Source organism: Pteropus medius, unplaced genomic scaffold, assembly GCF_902729225.1.
Source record: "Pteropus medius unplaced genomic scaffold, Ma_sr-lr_union100, whole genome shotgun sequence".
NCBI lineage: Eukaryota > Metazoa > Chordata > Mammalia > Chiroptera > Pteropodidae > Pteropus > Pteropus medius.
Genome location: NW_024347730.1, coordinates 803076 through 825788, shown reverse-complemented (window position 1 = coordinate 825788; position 22713 = coordinate 803076). Strand labels below are relative to the sequence as shown.

Here is a 22713-nt window from a genome sequence, read left to right as displayed (position 1 = left end):
TAAAGGAGTTCGTCTCCACCAAACCAGTATTATAAGAACTGTTAAAGGGACTTCTTTAAGAAGGGATAAAAAGACGAAAAATGTGAATAACAAAATAGCAATAGCTACATACCTGTAAATAATTACTTTAAATGTAAATGAATTAAATGCTCCAGTCAAAAGACATAGGGTGGGTGAATGGATAAGAAAAGGAAACCCTTAAATTTGCTGCCTACAAGAGACTCACTTCAGATAAAAAGACACACACAGACTGAAAGGAAAGAGATGGAAAAAGATATTTCATGAAAATGGAAAAGGAAAAAAAAGCTAGGGTAGCAATACTTATACCAAAGTAACATTAAAACAAAGGCTATAACAAGAGACAAAGAATTTGCAATAAAAGAATGAAATCTTGCCATCTACAAAGACACGGATAGACTCAGAGGGCATTGTGCCGAGCGAAGTCAGACAAAGACAAATGTCACTTATATGTGGAATCTAAAGAATAAAACAAAACAGAAGCACACTCAGATACAGAGAACGTCTTGATGGTCACCAGATGGGAGGGGGTTGGGAGGCTGGGTGAAGGAGGAAGGGATTAGGAGGTACGAACCGTCAATTACAAAACAGTCATGGGGACGCAGAGCACAGCATGGGGACGCAGCAAGTAGCATTGTAATAACTACGTATGGTGTCAGGTGAGCATTGGAGTTACAGGGGTGATCACTGTTAAATTATGTAAATGTCAAATCACTATGTTGTACATATGAACTAATGTAAAACTGTATTTAACTATAATTGAAAGGAATAAAAATATAAAAATGTTTAAAAAGGGCCTGGATGTTAGACAGCTGATAAAAACTGTTCTGCCTTTGTCCTAGATGAGCGCATCCACTGCCACAGCTCTGCTAATCATTAAGACAACGGCGCCCTCTAAGTTTTGCATCTCCAGGCTGGACCTTGGCTTCTAACTGAAGCAGCTTACTCAACAACTCTTGGGGAAAGAAATGCCAGTGTGATCCATGTCACTTCAGGGCATGAGCGGGGCTGGCCTGCAGGTCAGTGACCTCAAGGGCGAAGTATGCAGCGTGAGCACATGGCCTCCGACGAACCTAGGGTGCTAAAACATGTGTTCTCTACTGTGACAAGAAATAGGAATTGTTTTTAATTATAAATTATTTTTGCTTTTTAACAGCCCCAAAAGTCAGTTTGATAAACAAGCCATCAGGCTTTAAACAGAAACTTGAAATAAGCACAATTTACTCATGGGTTGCCCACAGCAGACAGTAGCCCTCCCATGATGAAACACCTACACAGACACCGCCAAAGTATGACAAGAGGTTATCTCCAGTTACGTGAACACGCAGATGCTCAAACAATAGTCGCAAAGCAGGTTTGCAAAAGAAAATAGGGTAACCGATAGTTTACAACTGAAACTGATCATCTCCTCATTCTTAGGAAACTGTGTTTCAAAATTAATCAGCAGAAAAGCTGAACATGGAAATAGGAATTCCTGTTTAAAATAATTGAGACAAGAAATCATATAGACCTTTCTATGAGGCTTTAGCAATCATTAAAAGACCTTTTACTAGTCAGAAACGCATGAGTGCCCGACTCCTGTTAATGTCAATGGGTAACACCTTTGTGTAAACTCAGCTGAAATACTTATATTCGGGGAGGAGCTCTCCAAGGTGATTTCTAAGAATATTTGCACAAAGAAGTTCGTCTTCAGTATTTGTCTACGCTTGCCCTTATTTCTCATTTGATTAAACTATGTATTATATCATAGCAAATGTTCTTTCACCGGGGAATCATTTTTCTATTTGTCGAAAGAGTGTTTTTACAAGTGAATGTTTCAAGTCTTTAAAAACACAGTGTAAATTTATTCTGTCCCATTTGATTTTTTCCTTTTTGTGTTTTGAGGTTGAAACTGAACACCTGGAAAGCAATATTACTGGTTTCATGTTTCTCCACTTAGCTATTTTATTTGAAAACATTAATATGAAAACTTGGCTGAAAAAATATGAAAGAATATTCACCCCAAGAAACAAAATGGCTTTAGCCCAACAAAAATCTTATTCAGACAGAGTGAACAACAGCAACAGCAATATCAACAGAAAACCGATTCTGTCGTTTTCCATGACCTAAATAGTGTTTAAAATAAACAAGTGCTCCTGGCTGCTTTAATTTCTTTGAACACTGAATTTCATGCCACCCTTTCCAATGAAGTTATAAATTATCACCTTATGTCGGTGATGCCATTTGATTTTTTTCCCCATTGGGACTATGGTTTCTCGACATTATTGCCAATAATTCTTAAAATGAATTCCCACGGAGTGGAATGTTTGGATGGCCGCTTCCTCCTACCTGCGTGCCACGGGGACCGGCGAGGAGACGGAGGCTCTCGCTCCGCCGCTGGCCTGGAAGCGCCCGGAGGAGCAGCAACCGGAGGGCATGCTGGGATGCTGGCCGCTCCGCTGGGGCCTGGGAAACAGCTGCCGCCCAGCTGTCTTCACTTGAGGATGAGTGACTGACACCCCACCTTCCACCTATTTACATTTTTAGGATAGTCAATACCTTAAAGTGAAAATAAACAAACATCGAAATCAATTAAATTTTTATTCTAGAAAGTTAGAAAGGATAGAAAAAACTAAGAAGAGCTTTAAAAGTCACTTATAAATCCAACATCTAAAGGAAAGCATTTTGGTGTGTTTCCTTCCAGTATTTTTATGCATATTTTCAGTATATACCTCTTAGGAAGTAAGTCCTCATTTTATGTGTCAAAATAAGGCAGCCTACCATAAAAGGGAATATCATACAAGTTCAGCATTGAGTGAAAATTAAGTGAGTCAAAGTAAGAAATAATGAGAAACAGACTGAGACATTGGGGGCGGGTACAGAATCGGGTTTCCTCATTACCTCTTCCAGGTCCAAGACAGTGGGAGTAATTAAGGGAGATGCCCCTCCCAACGAAAGAATCTAGCGAGGATCTTGGGTTCCAAAAGACATTTGCAGGTAGCTTAGTCAACAGATACCACATTGTTTCATAGTTTGCCCGTAAAGCCAAAAAGGAAGTCATTCTTTAGGGCATTCCAGTCTGTCACACTAACATGAAGATGACATTGGGGAAGAGTCTTGGATCGCTCACATCAAAGTGTAAATGCAGCTCAAGGAACAAAGCTGAAGGCATTCTTTCTGTGTGAGCGCAGGACCAAGCTATGTTGTTGTTCGAACGTCAGGAATGCCTCCAGTTACTCAGTTCAAAGCGTCTAGTCAAACCCCACCCTGGAACAGAAATGGCCACAACAGGAACCATCTCCTTGGACCCTGCCACCCCTAAGCTCTTGGCACCAGTCTGACGCACCCATTACACGTGCTTCGTCCTCTTCTTAACAATCGGGCCATACTTCCCAAAGACAGAAAATGCCTTTAAATCATCTTTACGTTCTCAAGAAAATTTAGCAAAGTATATATCCTCAATATGCTCTTGTCGAACAAATTAAATACGCATCATTCAGAAAGAATCAGTTGCTAACACAGGAATAGCAGCTTCGTACAGGATCCAGATATACTCACGTACATGATGTATCTTAAGCAAGTCTGAAGGGTGTTGAAGATGTCTGCTTTAGGAGCTGGCGCGCCTATGCACAGACAGCACGGTCCTCCCGGTGCCATCATCTGAGAGGCGGCCCTCACGCTTTCACTTCCTTCCAGCAGGAGTGCTCACTGGAGGGGCCTGGTGTGTGCGTCTATGTGGCACAGAGTACATGAAGAATTCAAGCCTTCTGGAACCCGATTATAAAATAAGCCAAACTCTAGTTCTGATCCCAGAATCCTAAAATCTTCCCTGAAACATACCAATCAAAGATGTAAGTAGGAGGCAGGGAAAGGCAAAGGACATCGCAAGCCACCAAATCCAGAAGAAAAAGAGACTCCTGATTGTGTATGAGAAACGACTTGCATGGATAACAATAAATCACAGCAAACTAATTTTCATTGTCAGCTTCAATATCTACATATCAAAATGTGCTTATTATGGATGTACTTAAGTTTCAGTGAAGGCAGTATTGTACAGTACATGGAAAGCGATAATTACAAAACAGATCATTTAGAGTTTGCAGAATAATTTGCCATTGAATTAGTTTTTAATAGCATCTTCCCATTATGCATTTAAATGCGATCAGTTTACAATGTTTGACTGGATTCCCTCTTCTACCCCATTCTCATCCTCACAGACACTGACAAAGTAAGGTATCCAAAATGACAGGCTCAGTGAAAAGTCTACAGCAGGGAGACTGCAAAAGTGCACCCAGCCTACGACCTGAAGAGCCGAGAAGATCCATCAGTCCTTGCTTGTGATCAGGGAAATTCACAGAAATCATGCCCTGGGCTATCCAAGGGGAGAGAACTGCATCTCCCCAAATGCATTCAAATAAACCCTCGAGTGACAGATGCCACCGCACTGAGAGATCACCCCGGCCACTGTGCATTCACGTCTTTCCTCAGAACCTCGGGGGTCTGTCTCCTCTGTGCGTCACCTTCATCCCAGCCCGTTCATCCTTCGGAATTTGGCCTCATCACTTATCTTCTCCTTTCTGTTCCTTGACTCTCTTCTCTCCCCAGGCTTCTTTATCTGAACTTGTGAACTCTGGCACAGTGACCAGCAGCCCATCTTCCGCATTCTGCGTTACCTTCCAGCCATCACGCTTTCTTTCCTTCCTTTCCGTTCAGGCTTAGCAAAGAGCTATTTAAACTCAGTCTTTTACACTTTCCATTCTATTTAATTCGCTCTTTTAAACCTTCATTCCCTCTCAAACATCTGCATTTTTTTTTTTTTCACTTAAGTCCTTTCCCTACGGCCCTAGTGGCTGCTTTTAAACTAGATGCCCAAGGGACACATACTGGTCCTTCTCTCACCTCGACTCTGCTACACTGGGCCGCTGCTGACCCTTCCTTTCTTCTTAACATTCTCTCTTCCTTGTGCTTCTAATATAACAGTTTCTCCTCATCTCCTCGAAACCCCTGAACGTACTTTGAATTCAAAACCTCGTTCCAGCACTTTCTCCCAGCGGCCCTGGTGGGTTATGTGAAATCGCGTCAGTTTTACTGAACGCATGAGCCGCCGTGCTGTCCAACTGGCCAGTTACGGTCCCAGCATGCAACAGAAGCCTCAGTAAAGAGCGTCTACTCAAGAGTTACAAGGGATGGTGAAGAGTCAGGAAGCCCCTTTCCAGCTCCGGAAAGAGCTAGCAATGAGGCAAAGGCACCACTCGACAGGAAGTTTGGGCGTGGAAGAATTCAATCACCGACAAAACCAAAGGGCAGCTGGTCAGGACGAGATAAGTATGCTGCTGACGGTCTCACACTCGTGCTATCCTCCAGTCTTCTGCTGGCCCCTCTCATTGGTCAAACCTAACTGGAAAACCACAGTACAATGGAGGCTGGCTGACGCCAACTCTAGAGGGTCACTCCTGAGATGCACGGATGGCAGGGAAGAGCAGAGAATGGACCTGGATAAAGGACCAGCAGAGAAGGGCCAGCACACGAGCACACGACCTACCATCGCCTTTGATCACAGTGCGCCATTGATTTGGTGTGCCAGGGACTCTTCTAGGGAATATAGAGGGTCGCAGGACAGAAAACAGATGCCCATTTTCCTGGTGCTTCCATCCTCCTCAGGGATGACAGATAGTAAAGCACAAGCATTCGGGACATTTCAGATAGTGGGTGCAATGAAGAAGAGTACCATGACTCTAAAAGAGAAGGCAGTCCTTCAGACAAGGATAATCAGAAGTCACCTGAGACGACAGGTGACTTATTATTCCTAACAGGAATAATAAGAAAGCTTTCTAAGACCTAGGGGAAGAGTGTTTAAAAGAGATCAGCAAGGGCACAGTGCAAACATCCTGAGGCGGAACCCAGTTTGGCTTATCCAAGGGAGAGACAGGAGGCCGGAGAGACAGGAGGCCAGAGCGGCTAGAGGTCGGGTGGCAGATGAGGAGGCAACTGTAGGCAGAGACTAGGGCAGAGGGGGCTCTGTGGGCCAGACGGGGAGCTGCAAAAAGGTTTTAGGCTGGCGGTGGGAGGCTGGAGCGTTTGTAGGTTATGACAGACCTATTTCCATTTACAAAATTTAACTCTCACATTCTATGAAACATACACTGTAGCAGGACAGGAATGTAAAGGTCCCGCTACAGTTTGCATCGCCCTGACCAGAGCTCCCGCGTTCAGCAGAGTTGGGTGGCATTCTGCACAGGGGTGGCACTGCTTGGATCGGGGTGAGCATCTGACATGTTAGTGGCCCAACCACAGGCTGGCGGGGGGTTCTAGACATGGCTTAGAGCAGGACTCTTGCAACTGGACTGTCCTCTTCCAAAATGTGGATTAGAAAATGAGGATTAGTCAGCAGCCAGTAATGTGAGACCCGTCAAAGACAGAGAGAAGAACAGAGACACAATGGGAAAGAAATGAGAAAAGAGCTTCTCTGTAGAGCCTTGGTCCCTAACAGCTACTCATCCTATCTATAGAACTCCTCCTGCTCCTACCTCTTTAACGAAGGTGGTCTCTGGGTCTCTCGTTCTTGCATACAAAATAGTCTACCGAGCACACGTGTACCCCCAGGGTTTCATTCTTCTCTCATTCCCATGAGTCAGGAGCGACAGAGACCTGCTCTGGCAACAAATAAAACGCTCAAATCTTAGTTGCTTAAAACAACAAAGGTTGCGTCTGACTCTAAATACCCGTCACAGGTGGATGGGATTCTGTTCTGCATCTCTGTCCCTCCTAGACCAAGACTGACAGAATACATACTCTCTGGAACATCGCTGATTGCCATGGCAAAGAGGAGAGAGTTCTGGAAGTTCGCGCATCAGCAATTAAATGCCATGCTCACAATTCATGGATAGAATGTCACGTGCTCATCCCAACCACAAGGTCAGGAAAGGCAACCCTGCCACATATCTGAAAGGGAACAGGAAGTATTTGGCACACCCACCACCATTCACTCATCTTGAACCATGGCTCTAACCGCTGCCTACACACCGATGTCGAAACTTCCGGGAGAGATGACCCATTTTCTCTCCGTATCCGTACTTTCAACCACCTACTGGAATGGCGCAGTTGAACTGTGCCAGACGCTTCAAGTGTCACGTACCAGGACTGAACTCTTCATCTTTTCCAATCTGTCTGTCTCTTCCTTTTGGTCAGTGGCCCCCTCACCTACTCAGTACCTGGAGTAGGAACCCCAATGTCCCGTGAGCCCTCCCTCATTCCAGCACCCACTCAGCCGCCAAGCCTAGAGATGCTGCTGCCTGGGTCGGCGAGATCGCCCCCTCAGCCCTCGGGGCTCCCCTGAGCGTGTGATCATTTACTCAGCCGACAAACAGTTGCCGAGTGTTTCTGCTTCGTAGATGAGGAGGGCCGGCCCTGAACAAATTGGAGGGTTCAACACTACGGACAGCTGTACTAGCAGCTGCGCAGGGGGCGGCGTGGGAACGGCAGGGAACCTCGACGCGCGCGGAGGCGACGAGGGCAATGTGGGGGGACTCCGGGGGGCAAGCCTCGGCGGAGGGGGGCGGCGGGGCGCGAGAGGTCTTCTGACCCGCTGACCGGCCCAGCGTTCCGGGCAGGTTGGCAGGCAGTGGGCGGAAGTCACCCACCGGGCGACACGCTCACAGGGACGGGCGGGCGCGTGGGGACGCCCACCAGGCCCGAACTGCGCCATCACCCTCCTTCTGAGCTTTAAGGAGACGGGGACTCGGCGACACCCCGTCAACCGCGCGGCCCAGGGTCCAGGGTCTTTTTTGCGGGGCGCCCGCCGCGGCAAGGGGTCTGCGCGGACGGCCGTGGGCCCCCGGGTGACCGCGGGCGTGGGGGGCCCGGGACCCCAGGTGGGAGAGCGGCCCGGGGCGCCGGCCTGCGGCCCAGCGTCCACTCGCAAGGGCCCCAGGACTGGGAAGGGCACTGCGCCGGGGCCTTCGTACCCCAGACCCGCGCGGAGCCTCGCGGACCCTCCTCAGCGCACCAAGTGTCGCCAGGGGAGTCGCGGACGCGAGTGGCCGGCCGGGTCAGAGGGCACACGGAAGCGGCCCGCGATCGTGTGGGTCCGAGGGGTCCTAGCGGAGGCCGGGGAGTCGGGGTAGGGGGCTGGGGACCGAGGGAGGCGCGCGCGCCAACCGCAGCCGACAGCCGCGCGACGCCTGGCCCGCCGCCCCGCGGCGCCGCGCGTCACGCCGGGGCGGGGCCGTGCGTCGCGAGGGGCGGGGCCAGAGCGCCGCTCGCGCCCGGCCCCGCCCCGCGCCCCGAGGCCCCGGCCCCGAGCGCACGAGGCCCCGCCCCCGGCCGGAAAGGGGCGGGCTCGGTCGCTGGGAGCGGACTTTCTCACTCTCCGCGGGCCTGTTCCTCCGCCGGCCGCTCGCCGCCGCCGCCCAGTCCTCGAGCCTCGTCGGGGCCTCCTCCGCCGCTGGGCGGCCGCGCGCAGTCGAGGCCGGGCGCGCCGGGCGCCATGAAGGGCCGCCGCCTGGCGGGCGCCGCGGCGCAGGGGCAGGCCGGCTGAGGCCGCGGCCTGCCGAGCCCCTGCGGCTTCGTCCCCGGCCGCGCCGACTCCGAGCTGCCGGGCCCTGCGGGTCCCGGGCGCCCCGGCCCGCCCGCGGCCTCGGAGCTGCCGGCTGGGGGCGCGGCCTCGGCGGGCGGCCGCGGGGCGGGCGGCGCGGTGGGCGAGGTGCGGCGCGCGCGCTGCGGCTGCCCGGGCGGCGCCTGCCTGTGCCGGAGCCTGGCGCTGGCCTGCGTGCTGGGCGCGCTGTGCCTGGCCTCGCTGGCGCTGGCCCGCCGCTCGCTGCAGCACCTGCTGCTCTGGGCCGAGGGCCTGGACCCGCTGCTGGGCGTCCTGCTCTTCGTCCTGGGCTTCGTCGTGGTCTCGTTCCCTTGCGGCTGGGGCTACATCGTGCTCAACGTGGCCGCCGGCTACCTGTACGGCTTCGTGCTGGGCATGGGGCTGATGGTGGTGGGCGTCCTGCTCGGCACCTGCGTCGCCCACGTGGTCTGCAGGCGGTTGCTGGCCGCCCGGGTGGCCGCCAGGATCCAGAGCAGCGAGAGGCTGAGCGCCGTCATCCGCGTCGTGGAGGGAGCAGGCGGCCTCAAAGTGGTGGCGCTGGCCAGGCTGACCCCCATCCCGTTTGGGCTCCAGAACGCCGTGTTCTCGGTGAGTGCTGTCGCCCGGCGCGTCCCTCTCCAAGTCCGTGCCGGAGCGCTCCATCAGATGTTGCCTGCGGCGACGTGACAGCAGAAGTTAGTCACTTCCAGTCGCACACAAATAAAGCTGATCCCAGTCGGGCCCCTAGTGGGAGATCGGGTGGAAGGAGGACGGCCCCCTTTTGGCATGAGTTTGATAAAAAATGAACAGTCCCTGTCACTGTGAGTGCACATGATGGAAATGTCCACTTGTCCTCTCGTTTCTCTGGCAGCTTTGGCAGCAGCCAGGGAATAAGGGCTTCGCGGTTCCAGCTTTCTCTGTCGCCTGCTTAGATGCAGCCAGGGTTTTGGCTCGTTTTTAACGACGAGGCTGAAGGAGTGTTTGGGTAAACAGTGGAGCTGGGAGCTGTAGACTCTATTTTTGAGTCTCCTAGTTGTGATAGGCCTTTTCTTCATCAAGTAATTTGCTCTAATCCAATGTAAAGGGAGAAAATTCTGTTAAATCTATGAAGGAACCTCATGTTGAAATTGCTAGGTAGTGAATAAAACAAAACAGGGCGGGTAGCTGTTGCCGGGTGAGCTTGTATTTTTCTTCTTTACACACCTGTGGACTCTTCTGCCCCCATGTCCTTATGTTCTGCCATCGTGCTTAATCCCGCGAGCTGGTCTGCATCTTCTGTAGCTGATGGAGGAATAGAAACCCTGCGAGTGAGGGGACCTCCAGCCGGAAGGAAGGAATCCGTCTTTGCAGACTTGGTGACTTTGAAACAAATTACTAACCCTGTCTGCCCGTGCCTTCCTCCTTTCTCAGGTGAAGGCGCTGAACTAGATTGCTGAGTTCCCCAAATGAAATTATTCTAGGAAGAGTTCACAGGGAGCTTTTCAGGAACTCAGCCCTTCAGCTAGACTTAAAGAAAACCAGGGAAGTAAAGCAATAGCATTCAAAACCACAGGACTGTTTGCATTTTATGTTGTTAGTGGTTCTGACATTGTTGTTTCAAAAATAAATCATTTTTAGTCTCTAGAAACTTGCTTATTTTATAGTAAGAATAATTCCAAACATCCTACCTCTTTGCGATGTAATTGATTGTTTTTCTTCTACCTTTTCAGATGTTGTGTTGATTCTAACCAACATCAGTGACTAGAACGAGATTTGATAGAGGCCTGGAATCAGATAGGGGTTATCTGTAGAGACAAAGTTTGGTGTTCACTGTAGTTTGGTAGCCTTGAATTTCCTACAGGTACACATGAACTTTGACCCAAGCTTGGGTAATAACAGACAAGTGTCTTAAGACTTCGAAAGAGGGTTGGGATGAAGGAAAGTGAATAGTTTTATTCCGTTAGTTTGCTTTGTTCTCCGGTATAGCTTGTATCCTTGTTCCTTTTCTTGTCCACCTACTGTGTGCCTACTATCCTAGGTTCTTTGCATATACTATTTCCAACCTTGACGCCAGCCCCGCGGGTGATTATGTGTCTGCTGTAGAATGTCGTCTAACAGTGAAGCGCACAGGGCTGGTGCAGCGGGGCCCTGCTGTCCGCTTCGACTCTGCTGGCCGTGGTCCAGTTGCTTACTTGTAAAACGGGAAAGTAGTGGTTCCTATTTCATAGGTTTACTGAGAAGAAAGCGTCAGGTAAATAACACGAACAGACCTGGTTTAACAGACATTCCCATGTTGGCTTTAGTCGCCATTACTGTCGACGTCACCCAAGGTCAGCTAGGTAGTAAATAAATGGTGGAGTCACACTTGGCACTACAGTCTGATGACAGCACCTCAACCCACAGCTCTATTTCGTCACTGTATATTTAGTGTGTAGTGCAGTCCTGGGGGTATGAGGAGGAAAAGGACTTGTCATCTATTTACTAGTTATCATGTTTTTTTTCGATAGTATCTCTTTAACATTATTAGGTAAGTAGCAAGCTGTACTCTGTACTTGGCAATTAACCCATTTCCATTTATCCTGAGAATACTGGCCGGGGTGTGTGCGGCTGCAGCGTTCACCCCGAGATTACTCGCGGATCACAGTTCTAACCTCGCCCCCAAAGTTTGCCGCGAAATAGCTCACTTTTATTAACACTTTCGCATGGCCCTAGCATAGTCTTTGGAAACAAACGTCATCATTCCACACATGGCATTCTGTTTTTGGTAGTGGTATTTCATTTACAGAATACAGTGATTCTCGATTGCTGAAAATGTCAAACCCTAGGAAACGTAGCGTTCCTACGCGTGATGTTAAACATCCTTCTCGAACGGCTATTGGCCGAGGGTTCGTTTGATGAGTCGATTTGTATATACACTTGTTACATCAGGATTAGAGACAAGTTCTGTTTAGAAATAAGTCCAAGAACAGTTTTTATATTTTCACATTGAAAACCAGTCAGATTTGCTTCAGCCTCAAAGAGTGTGTTTATGGAAAGTTAAATGAGCGCTGGCAGCGAGCGGCACGTCTCCTTCCCCCCTTCCCCTCCTCCTTACCCACTGGTGACAACTAGTCTGGCAGCGAGTTGGAACTGAGATTGACCGGGGACAACTCTCATTTGGCATTGTGGGTTCAAGAGAAAAGGAGAGAAAGAAAAATGGCCTCTTAAAATAGGTGCTGTTGGCACAGTTTTACTGAGGAAGAAACGGGGGTTCAGCTGGCCACGAGGTTGCCCGGGGCAGGGCGGGCTGTGCCGCCCTTGGATTTGCTCTGTTCCATCTTGCTCCATTCTGCGGTTTGGAGCTTTCTGCTTAGCAGCTCTTCAACCCAGTTACCCGAGTCCTCCCAGGGCGCGGTAGGCAGTGTCTGCTGTGCGAGTCCCTTCTGCCTCCTCCACCGCCCCCACCGCCACCCCTTCTGCTCCCAGCGCCAGTGGCTGCCCCCAGAGGAAGCGGAGTGCTCAGGAGGCCCAGGCCTGGGAAGTAGACAGCCTTGCTCAGTCCTCATGTTAAAGGCAGGAGCTGATCGTAGAAAGTGAATATGCATTAGAAGGAGCGGGGGTCTCCCTGGCTTCTCATCTGTTCTTAACCATCGTTCTTTCCTCTCCCGAGTATTGTAGAAGGGGTAAGCAAGCTGGCAGTCCGCTTACGAAACTCTAAATGGAAAATAAGGACATAACCTTTATAGTATCAATTCTTAGATCACAATATGATTTCCCAAGTACGTATTTAATTTTTTCGTCTTTTAAAAATGCACCCACTGTTTCTGCTGGGAAATAGTTAAAAGTTTTTTTCTTCTCTATGTTTTTGGTGTATTTTCTTCTCTATGTTTTTGGTGTATTACCGTGAAGACAGATTTGTAGATTTGCAGTTAGTGTGTGTTTCTAAATACTGTTCTTGTCTGGACACATATCTGAGATCACCGTTTCTTAGTGTTTCAGTCAAGATAGGGTAAATTATGCTGCAGTGACCACCCCCACATCTGAGTGGGTTGAAAAGCAGAGGTTTGTTTACCTGCTTGACACAGGTGCATGTTCAGCTTGGTTTGGGAAAGGGGTGGGGAGTTTCGAGGATCAGACTGACAGCCACCATCTTTCATGTGGCCACTGTGGCTTGGCGAGTTGCACATTGCCTTTTAAAGCTTCCACCTGGAGGTAAAATCACTTTATACTGGCCCAGACAAGTCGCATGGCCACAGCTAAGTTCAAAGGGGCGGCAGGTGCTAGGAGGGAGAGAGATGGAGAGAGAGACTGACCAGCAGGAGTCTCCATGGCTCTGGCACTTGACTACCTCTCTATCTAATCTATCGTTGGCCAGATCCTGACTGCTTCCGCCGCCACGTTCCCACTGCCTGGTTCATCTGGCCTTGAACCTGGCCTCCCTGCTCTGGGCCAAGGCTCCCTAATCTTCTCTGTCCAGACAGATCTTTCAGGAAGATCTGATGGAAGGAAATGTAACTTTGGTTGGTGAACACACAATGCAAAACACATATGACGTATTATTGAATTTTACACTTGAAACCTATATAATTTTATTAGCCAGTGTCACCCCAATAAATTTGATAAAAAGAGGAATATCACAGAAAAAAAAACAAACAAACGCAGATCTGATTTTTGTACTCTCCTGCAGGAAACGCCCAAGTGGGTTTTCTTTTTCTCTCCGGATAAATTCCAAACCCTTAAGCCAACCTCTGCGGCCTCTCTCCTGCCACTGAATGCCAGGATTACCATGTGCCCTCTGATGCATTAACTGATTTAATCCTCAGCACTCCTGGAGGTGGACATGCTGTTTCTGATTCAAACGTAGCAGATCTTATCTGTAGCCTGGAAACTTCAAGTTGTCCTTTTTATCAACTGCTGGAAAAAGAAACTGGTTCAGTCCGAAATGGCCATTGATGCAAGTGCAGGAGGAGATAGACACCTGTAGCCGTGGAGAAGGAAGTTGCTGATCAAGTTAAAAACTCAAAACGTTCACAAGAGTAACATCCCATTCTGTATTTAGTGAGCATTAGGTTATCTGGTAAGTCTCTAAGATGTCCCCTTAGAGACAGCTGGACCAACACAATTTAGAGTTACCGCCGGTGACATGTTACCTTTAATTCAAAAATACTACATGGTCATTGGTTGTTATGGGGAACACTATTCATACTGGTGCTTGCAACTTCCAAAGAGATTCCACAGGAGACCCTAAAAATCATTCTGTCTCTTTTCACTCTGGTCATAGAAAAAACGTAAAAAGTCAAGACTGTAGGTTCTATCTCTTAAACAAATCCACATGGAAAAATATGTTCCAATTACTGTTGAACCTTTGAAACCTAAAATAAATTTAAAATAAGAACATAAAGCACAGTCCTTCAGGGAGGGGTCAGTGACTGAGCCAGAGTTCCGGAGGACGCACACCACACACTTGAAATCAGACTGTGACATCTGATTTCACTGTGACGTCTTGAGCTGTTGGTAGTTACTCTTTTGAGCAATACTTTCTGTTGTAAAATGTGTTTATTTTTTAAAATTTATTTATTTTTAATTCTTTAATGTCATCACATATTTGACCCCCTTTACCCCGTCTCCTTCCCCCCTTCCCCTCCTCCTTACCCACTGGTGACAACTAGTCTATTGTCCATGTCCATGAGTGTCTGTTTGTCCTGTTCATTTGTTGCTTTTAGGTTTATATCCCATATATAAGTGATATCATGTGGTTTTCAACTTTTTCAGTCTGGCTTATTTTGCTTAGCGTGATTATCTCGAGGTCCATCCATGTTGTAGCAAATGGCAGTGTTTCATATCTTCTCATGGCTGAGTATATTCCATTGTATGTATGCACCACAGCTTCTTTAGCTGATCATCTATCGTAGGACACTTCAGTTGCTTCCATGTCCTGGCCACCGTGAGTAATGCTGCTATGAACATGAGTGTGCAAATATCTTTTCTCATATGAGTTTTCAAGTCTTTGGGGTTGGGGTAAATACCCAGTAGAGGGATTGCTGGATCAGATGGTAGATCAATTCTTAGTTTGTCGAGTAACCTCCATACTGTTTTCCACAGTGGCTGTACCAATTCGCAGTCCCACCAGCAGTGTATGAGGATCCCTTTTTCTTCGCATCCTCTCCAACACTTGTTATTACATGTCCTGTTGATAACAGCTATTCTAAGAGGTGTGAAATGGTATCTCTCTGTGGTTTTAATTTGCATTTCCCTAATAGCTAGTGATGTTGAACATCTTTTCAAGTTTGTTGACCATTTGTATGTCCTCTAGGGAGAAGTGTCTGTTCAGGTCCTCTACCCATTTTTTGATTGGATTGTTTGTTTTGTTGTTATTGGGTTGTATGAGTTCTTTGTATATTTTGGATATTAGGCCCCTGTTGGAGGCGTTGCTTGCAAATATATTTTCCCATTTGGATGGCTGTCTCTTTATCTTGCTGAGCAGAAGCTTTCTAGTTTGATATAGTCCCATTTATTTATTTTGCTTTTACTTCCTTTGCCTTTGAGGTCCTTGTCAGGGGTCCCTTCCTGCCATGTTTCTGGGGTGTGTGTACTCGGCGCGTAAGTCCTTCGAGGCAGGAGTTGTGTAGGTACCCCGAGATCTTGTGCTGCATGGGGCGGTTGCCGAGTCCGCGGTTGTTCAGGTGAACCGTTCGCATCCGGCCTCCGCACACACAGTTTTATGTGAACTTGGACCTGTACTTGTTGGTGACTCGCCCCCTAACCTGCTCTCCTAGATGACGGGTCTCCCCCTACCCAGCTATCTGATGGCGTCCTCGGCGGGGCTGCTGCCCACCCAGCTGCTGAACTCTTACTTGGGCACCACGCTGCGGACCATGGAAGACGTCATCGCAGAACAGAGTGTCAGCGGGTATTTCGTTTTCTGTTTACAGGTGAGTTCGAAGCCAAGGGCTGCCTCTTTTTCTCTTTGTATTGCATGGCTGATTTAAACCTAACAGATTGTACTGAAAATAATTTAAGAGGGTTTTCCTTTTTATGTCTTTGTTCTTTCAATTATACTTCATATTTTGACACTGACATTTTTAATCGTGTGGATATGTGGAAGTATAGAACTGAATTGACACTTGTTGAAAACTCTTAAAAAGGGAATGACAAAAATCAGGTTCTTTCTGCAGTGATTATTTTCAAACTCATTACTAAATCAAATACTCTATTTTGAGTTAGCGCGAGGTGTTGTTAATACTATGTTTCTAAAGATAATTTTAGTGAAATTTGGTGGGGTTGGGTTTATCTTAGTTTATCCTCAAATTATTGGACTATTCTATTGATATTTTTTAGATTATACTGGCAATGCAAATTTTTATGAAAAATAACCACAACGACAAAAAGTGGAGATCTATTTTGCCCCGATTTGATCTACTTTGTTACTAGGGTGTAATTGGTCTCAGGAAAGACTCGGCTTACAGAAGACAATGGAAGAATGAAAAGTTAGGCAGGAGGCGAAGGGCAGGGTCAGCTGGCAGAGGGAGGGGCTTCCGGCTTCCGCGGTCTGACGTGGGCACAGATTAGCCTCAGCTGAGAGCCGCCTGAGGCGAGGCCGGTGTCCACAGAAGTGCACAAGGCCGCAGCTGTTCCCGTCGGAAGTCCGGCTTCCGTCCCGGGTCTGGCACGGCTGCCCGCCTCGGCCGGGCCCACTGTCCCCGAACCCACCAGCCACAACACCAGCCGGGTGGACCCGGGTCCCTTCCGCTGTGCAGCTGCCCCTCTGGGAACATCTAGTCGCACGCGGCTCAGCCCCAGCTGGTGTCCCCGCTGCTTCCTCTGTCCTCCCGCGGCCCCATTTTCCTCCACGGCTGCCTCAGACCCACCTCGCGCCCGTCCTTCTCACAGAGCAGGCAGAAGCCCTCCAGGGGGAACCCCTTGTGATAGGTCACTTTGTTCACAGATCATTGGTAACCCCACGATTTTCAACAGAGAAGCGCGGGCGCTCCTGTGACGCGCTCGCTTGCTGGGGACGCGGAGAGCAGGTGTCTTTGCCCAGCCTCACTGGGCTGCGCACGCGGGTTGTGGGAGCAGCGCAGGCCACCAGGCCCTGGGCCAGGGACACCTGCAACGCCACGGAGAGGCGGCCAGCTGCCCGCCCCCCACTGCAGGCCGGGGTTTCCATGGCTGGCCTGCTTTCTGCGGCCTTCCCCCCGAGACTGCCACTAACCCGTCCCTGTCCCACTGCGGACCCCGCCCTAGCAGGGGACCCCCAGCGTCTGTGGTCGCGCGGCGTCCCCTGGGTCAGTCCCAGCGTCCATGCTGAGCTGTTTGGGCTCCGAAGCCGCGGTCCCCGCCAACCCTACGGTGGGGTGCAGGGGAGTCTGGGGAGCTCGGCACCCCGTCCTCGCCCCCCCCAGTCAGTCTAGCATTTCGTCCAGCTGTGCGCTACAGGTGTCAAACTTACCGTCTCCAACAGGTGTACCTCGTTTTTTAGAGAGAGCAAATACGTTAGAGAACACGCAGGGTTCAGAGGCCCACCTTGAGGACACCTCGTTAGCTTAGAGCCGTGTGAGTGGGGGTGCTCCCCAACCGAGCTCAAGCCCGCACCCGCCCACCTCACCCCCATCTCCGCCTCTACCCCTCCCCCACCCCTCAACGCTGGATCCCGGGTGCTGTCCCCGCGTGGGTGGGCTTTGTGTTACAGTGTTACAGTTGAGGGTCATTCATTCCAGCAGCCTTTGGGGCACGTGACAGGCTCCTGCCCTGCCTCGTGTCACCAACTGAGAACTGTCCCGCGCGTAACTTTGGAGTAAATGCCATCAGGAGATGTGACTGCTGAGACTCTGAGCATCATGTGCAGACTGCTAGAGCGGCCGGTGGGACACTGAAGCCCACGCGGCCCAAGGACTTCACCGAAGTCACCAGGCCAGGCCGGCTTTCCCTCGATGCTTTCTCTAGACTCCCTTTGAGCTGCATCACCTCTAGTGTAGATGTTTTTTATTCCTTGAAGGAAGCTTTGGAGTACGGAGGCAAGTTTTACTTCTCCCGAGCAAACATCACTTATGTGGACGGAGGGGGTGCGCGCGCCGTCCGCTCACCCGATGCCACGTGACAGTTACCTGAGATTTGGGCCGACACTCCCCGCCGAAGCAGCCAAGGAAAGAACAAACGACGCCGTGTGCAAACTGTTTAAAAACCTTGCCCGACCCCACTGAGAGGCAGCCACACGCTGCTTAGCCATGTGGTGGGCTTGTCTCCCCCCTTCCCTGTGCGAGCGTTAACTGTGCTGTGTCGCCTTGTTCACAGATCGTCGTCAGCGTAGGCCTCATGTTTTACGTGGTCCATCGAGCCCAGGTGGAGCTGGACGCAGCTATCGCAGCGTGTGAGACGGAACTGAAGAGCTCCCCGGGGAAGGGTGGGCAGCCCAACGCGGGCGGCCCCTCGCTCTACACCAAGAGGACCGTGCCGCCTGGAGGCGGAGTCAACATCGTGTGATGCTCCTGAACGTGCCGCCTCTGTCCCTCGGCCTTTCCCTCGTGGGCGGAGACGGCTCTGCTCGTCCTACGGCACAAACAAAATGGACTAGTTTTTAAATTGCACAGTTTTTTAAAGCAAGAATTGTCTTCTGGATACGTGAGTGTGATGTGCAGTCTGGCGGCACCTGGCTGTCATTTGTCACACCCGTGATGGCCTCTGGGGTCTGCACTTTAGCGTTTTCTGTTTTCTTTCTGGGTACTCGTGAACGGAGAAATAACCTAAATATTTTTCTGCTTATGTCTTTATTTATAAAGTCCACGGACAGTTGTATGCACCTCCTACTTACAAAGATGCGTGAGAGTCTACAGTTCTGCGTGTGTAACAGCATCGGTGTCCTGTGCTTCGCTAGTCCTTCCAGAAGGGTACACGGCGGGCGGCTGGGCTTTGTGGTCTTAGGTGGGCCGCTCCGCTTCGCTTGTCCTCACGAGGTACAACCGGACGTGAACTTCAGGTTGGACGTGTTCTTGCAGCCATCGCTGCAGGGCCGTCTGCCCGTTCACAGCTCAGATCCCACGTGGGACTCAAGTGCTCTTAAGATGCCTTTTTATTTACACTGTGTAATATGCAAAGCAAGAGGGGAGTTTCCGGGTGGCCGTGGCTCAGACGACAGACAGCTCATGTTCATTCCGTCCGTTGGCTTCACTCTGCGTCGTCCTTCGTCCGAGGGCCGTGCCGCTGCAGCCCCACCGAAGCAGCTTATTAAAATGACCTTTTTCTTTTTCTATTCGTCGTGAGGCTTTGAAATAAAAATGTTATTCCTTTAAAACGGTGGGCTTCCCATCAGTGAAGACGTCACTCGGGTGGCCTTATTTGATCAAAACGCCTTTTTAAAAAACCAAGCTTTAAAATCATGTCTATAATTCCACCGAAGTACACCTACACTTGTCCCCATAGCCTTCAGCTTTAAAACTATGAATATGATGTTAACTTAATGCCCAGTTTGTGTCATTTGCCCTACGAGAGAGTAGGTTTGTATTGTTTGTTTTTCAGTACTTGCTTTTCTCTGATACGACTCAGGAATTCTGAAATGTGAAATTAAGTCTCTCAGTTCTTCCTCTCATGCCATGAATTGAGTGTATTTATTGATAGTACTCGTGAGTATAGCATATAATAATTTGGCATATGATTCCTATGACATATGTATTCATTTCTCACCTATTTTTAATACAGTTTAATAGTGAACTTAAATATTAGTTTCTGTTTTGTTTCGTTTTACTATCGAGATACAGACATGGATGCCAGTTCTCTGGTAGGTGTCTCATTTCTGGCTCCGGAGCTTCCAGTTATCAGTGGCCTCCCGTTTGCCATTTCTTCAGGGTAAAGCCTTTGCCCTAACTCACTGAGTGCCACACAGCTGCCCAGAAGCAGGTCATTCTGGTCTTCTGCCGGCGCTGCGTTGCATGCTGTACCGCATAAGTTCTTCGCCCCGTTGCGGGTGTAGTGTTTCCCTTTCCGTCATAATACGTACGTGTGCTTTCTCACCTGTGCCCAACAGTGAAGGTCATTTCTAAGCCCCCACCGAGAAGACCGGGTCCAGTCAGTCTCGGAGGCGCCTGGTCTGCGGCACCTAACTGGCCTCCAAGTCTTTCTTTCTTCTACTGGCAAAAAATTAAAGTGTAGTATTGGGATATCCTTAGTCTTTTTGAATCCTAATTACTCGTTTAGTTCTTTTTTTTTTTAATGATTTTAATGTAATCCAATGAACATTCGATTTATTCTTTTCTGTCCAATGACAAATTTTTCTTGTGCTCCTAGTTTTCCAGTTAGTTTCTGTTACAGGACTCATTAATTTAAGATCACTACATTCATACTTGTGTTACGCTTCATGTATTTCGAAGTGCATTTATTTACTTAACATTGTGTAACTTGAATAATTCACCAAATGAATACCTTTTGGTAGTATGTAATGAGTTCTTCCAATTGTTGCAGTTTGCTTGGTACTTAAGTATGTAAAAGTAAGAGAAAAGTAATTTTCCTGTATTCTGCCAACCATCATTTTATAAAATAAATCATCCATTTTTACTTAATAGAGTGTAGACTTACTGTTTCTAAGATAAGAGTTCAAAGCCACAGCTCCTTGCTTCATTTCCAGGCTCCGAGTAACAGCAGTCACCACAGTCATGCCACCTGGTAGCTGTCCTTGGCTGGCTTTGGATGTGCCCAGTGGACAAAGCACTGCCGTGCCTCGTCCGGTCCATGTTCAACCCTGCGTCCCCGACATATGGCAGCAGCACATTGCGGTGGGACTTTTCCATGCTGCCCATATATTGCTTCTGATCATAGAGTGTGTATTTATAAAATAAAGAGTTTTGGATTTTTCAAACTGTTTACATGCAATATAAAAAAGTTGTCTTATGTACATTTTAAAAAGCATACAATACACCTATTTTCTAAATCTGATGAAAGGTATGTTCTATTTTTAATTCTCTGGGCCTTTTTGTAAGTTTTCCAAATTTTCTGGTTTATTGTTACTGATTTTGTTTACTCTTTGCCAAACTGTATCATGTAAATTATTTTTAGACAGCACCTCGTTTTAAAAACATGTATGTAATAATTCACTAAGTGCTTTCATGTCCGTTTTAATTTGATCATCTGATTTGTAAAAGAATTTGAAATCTGTACTTTTTGGTTGTGAAAAATATTAGAACCAAATCTCTGTCCTTAGAAAGTGCATTTTGAGTTTATCTTCAGAAGTGACAATGGGTTTCTTCAGAGTCAGCCGCACTCTGGTTTTATGCACTTTGTAACCAACTCCACACCTTTCCAAGGTGAGTTTCCCGGTTGAGTCGAGTACCTGACTGTCAAACATTTCCCTCCTTGAGAAGCTCCCGAGTTCCGCAGTGACTGGTTTACTCTGCTGTCACTGAGCTGAGGGCTGTGGCTTCAGGCATAGCCCCGTTTCCGCCCTTCACCGTGCAGTGCTGACTTGGACTGTTCTTGGGAGAGGTGCTGTGCTGGCATATGTCAGTGTTTTTTTAGCTGTGAGACTGTCTTTAGAAGCTTGAGAGAGTCACTAGGTGTGTGCCAGGTCGATGTAGGTGAACCGAGAGGTGCCTGGTGACCCATGCTGTTCACAACCAGGCAGTGTTTGCAGAGGAAGGGTTGATGGCCTCAGGGACAAGGCTGACCTGGGCGTGACCTCCGTGATGCACCTGCTTCCGACAGGTCACGCCCTGTATCAGAATGGCAGTCACTGTAACACTGTCTGGATTTTAGGTTGGACACTGCTGATATTTCTGTACGGTGAATTATTTAAGACAAGAGTTTTTAAAGGTCATCTTGAGCCAGAAAGCCCCCTCCCAGGAGGGGTCACCTGCTCCTGAGGACACTTAACCGGGAGTTCCAGTGACATCACAGAGAACAGTGTTCACTTGTTATCTTGCCCGACTAAATTATAACCTACTTCTGCATTGCTGCACACTGTTCTCCAAGGTGGCTGAAGATTTAAAGTAGCTGGTTCTAAAGGAGAATCAGTCAAGTCTCCGGCTCCCTGGTATTCCAGATCACTGTGCCCGAGGGAGCAGAACCAAAGGTCTTCTCCCCTCTTTCTCCCCGCTTTCCCTCTGGAACTTAATGCCATAGAGACGTGTGCCACGGGGGAGGGGCCACGTGCTTCCAAGAATGTGCGTGTGGGTGGCCAGCCCTCCCCGGCGGCGTGGCTGCGACAGAGGCCCTGTGCGGGCGTGACCGACGCCCTACACGCCGATGTCACCCCTCGCTCCCCCATCGGTTTAGTTCTCTAACACAGCTGTCCCTCGAATCCGCAGGGACACACCCAAGACCCCCAGGGGGTGCCTGAAACCGCGGGTGGCACTGGACCCCAGATCCACCATGTTTCCCCTATAAATACACACCTGTGATGCAGTTCGATCTATAAGGCACAGCAAGAGGTTAGCACAACAACAACAGAACAGTTATAACAATACACTGTAATTAGTTACGTGACTGGCTTTGGGGCCGACATGAAGCATAATAAGGGTGACGACCACAGCACTGCGACAGCGAGACAGTCCCTCTGGTCACCGAGATGGCCGCTCCGAGACCAGGGCGGGCCGTGCACACTGCGTGGAGACGCTGGGCAGAGGGGTGAGTCACGTCCTGGGTAAGATGGAGCAGGATTCGTCTCACTACTCAGAATGGCGTTAAAATGTATGCGTTGTTTGTTTCTGGAGCGTTCCACTTAGTATTTGGACCGTGGGTAACTGAAGCCATGGACAAGGCGGAATGCTGTTCCCCACGCCAGAGAACGCTGCCGGCCGGCCAAGCAGCTGGAAGTCGTTTGTCCCATCCTGCAGCAGGTCGAGCTGCCTTTCCGAGGACAGAGCTCCCGGAGTCTAATTTCATGCTGTTTCTTGGCGGCATGTTCCAGCTGCCACGATGCTTTGCTTTTGCACCCAGAGCGACACTGCCTCGTCCGTTTGCAGCAGGTCCGTTACTGTCGCGTGTACACCTGCTGTAGCCATTCTGGATCAGAACTGCTCGCAGAACGTGAAAACGTGGGGTGAGCACGCGTCGGCGGGGCTCGGCGCCTCGTCCAGGGACAACGTCCAGACCTGGGTGCGCGGCCTGGGCCACGTGTGGTCGCTCGGGAGCAGCGTCCTGTGCCTGCCGCTGCTGAACCTGCGGCAGGTGTGGTGAACGTCTAGTACTCACCTGCCACGCTG

General features: G+C 49.3%; 1 protein-coding gene and 1 long non-coding RNA gene across 3 annotated transcripts in view; one reads left to right on the top strand and one right to left on the bottom strand.

Moving 5' to 3' along the window:
- Positions 1 to 8177, bottom strand: part of LOC120614253 (uncharacterized) — a 29156-nt gene extending 20979 nt beyond the window's left edge. Inside the window, exons 1-4 of one of the 2 annotated variants that reach the window (XR_005655913.1) lie at positions 7086 to 8177; positions 5540 to 6650; positions 3560 to 5395; positions 2347 to 2556 (exon numbers count right to left, since the gene is read on the bottom strand). This is a non-coding gene — a long non-coding RNA (uncharacterized LOC120614253). Of the gene's footprint in view, positions 1 to 2346; positions 2557 to 3559; positions 6651 to 7085 lie in introns of both variants that reach the window. The other variant, XR_005655912.1, reaches the window with a different exon arrangement.
- A 305-nt stretch (positions 8178 to 8482) lies between these two features.
- TMEM64 (transmembrane protein 64) lies at positions 8483 to 20076 on the top strand. Its single transcript, XM_039877057.1, has 4 exons — positions 8483 to 8520; positions 8551 to 9178; positions 15304 to 15459; positions 17819 to 20076. The coding sequence occupies exons 1-4, from the start codon at positions 8483 to 8485 to the stop codon at positions 18005 to 18007; spliced, it is 1011 nt and encodes a 336-aa protein (XP_039732991.1). The 3' UTR covers positions 18008 to 20076.
- Positions 20077 to 22713: the final 2637 nt, after the last annotated feature.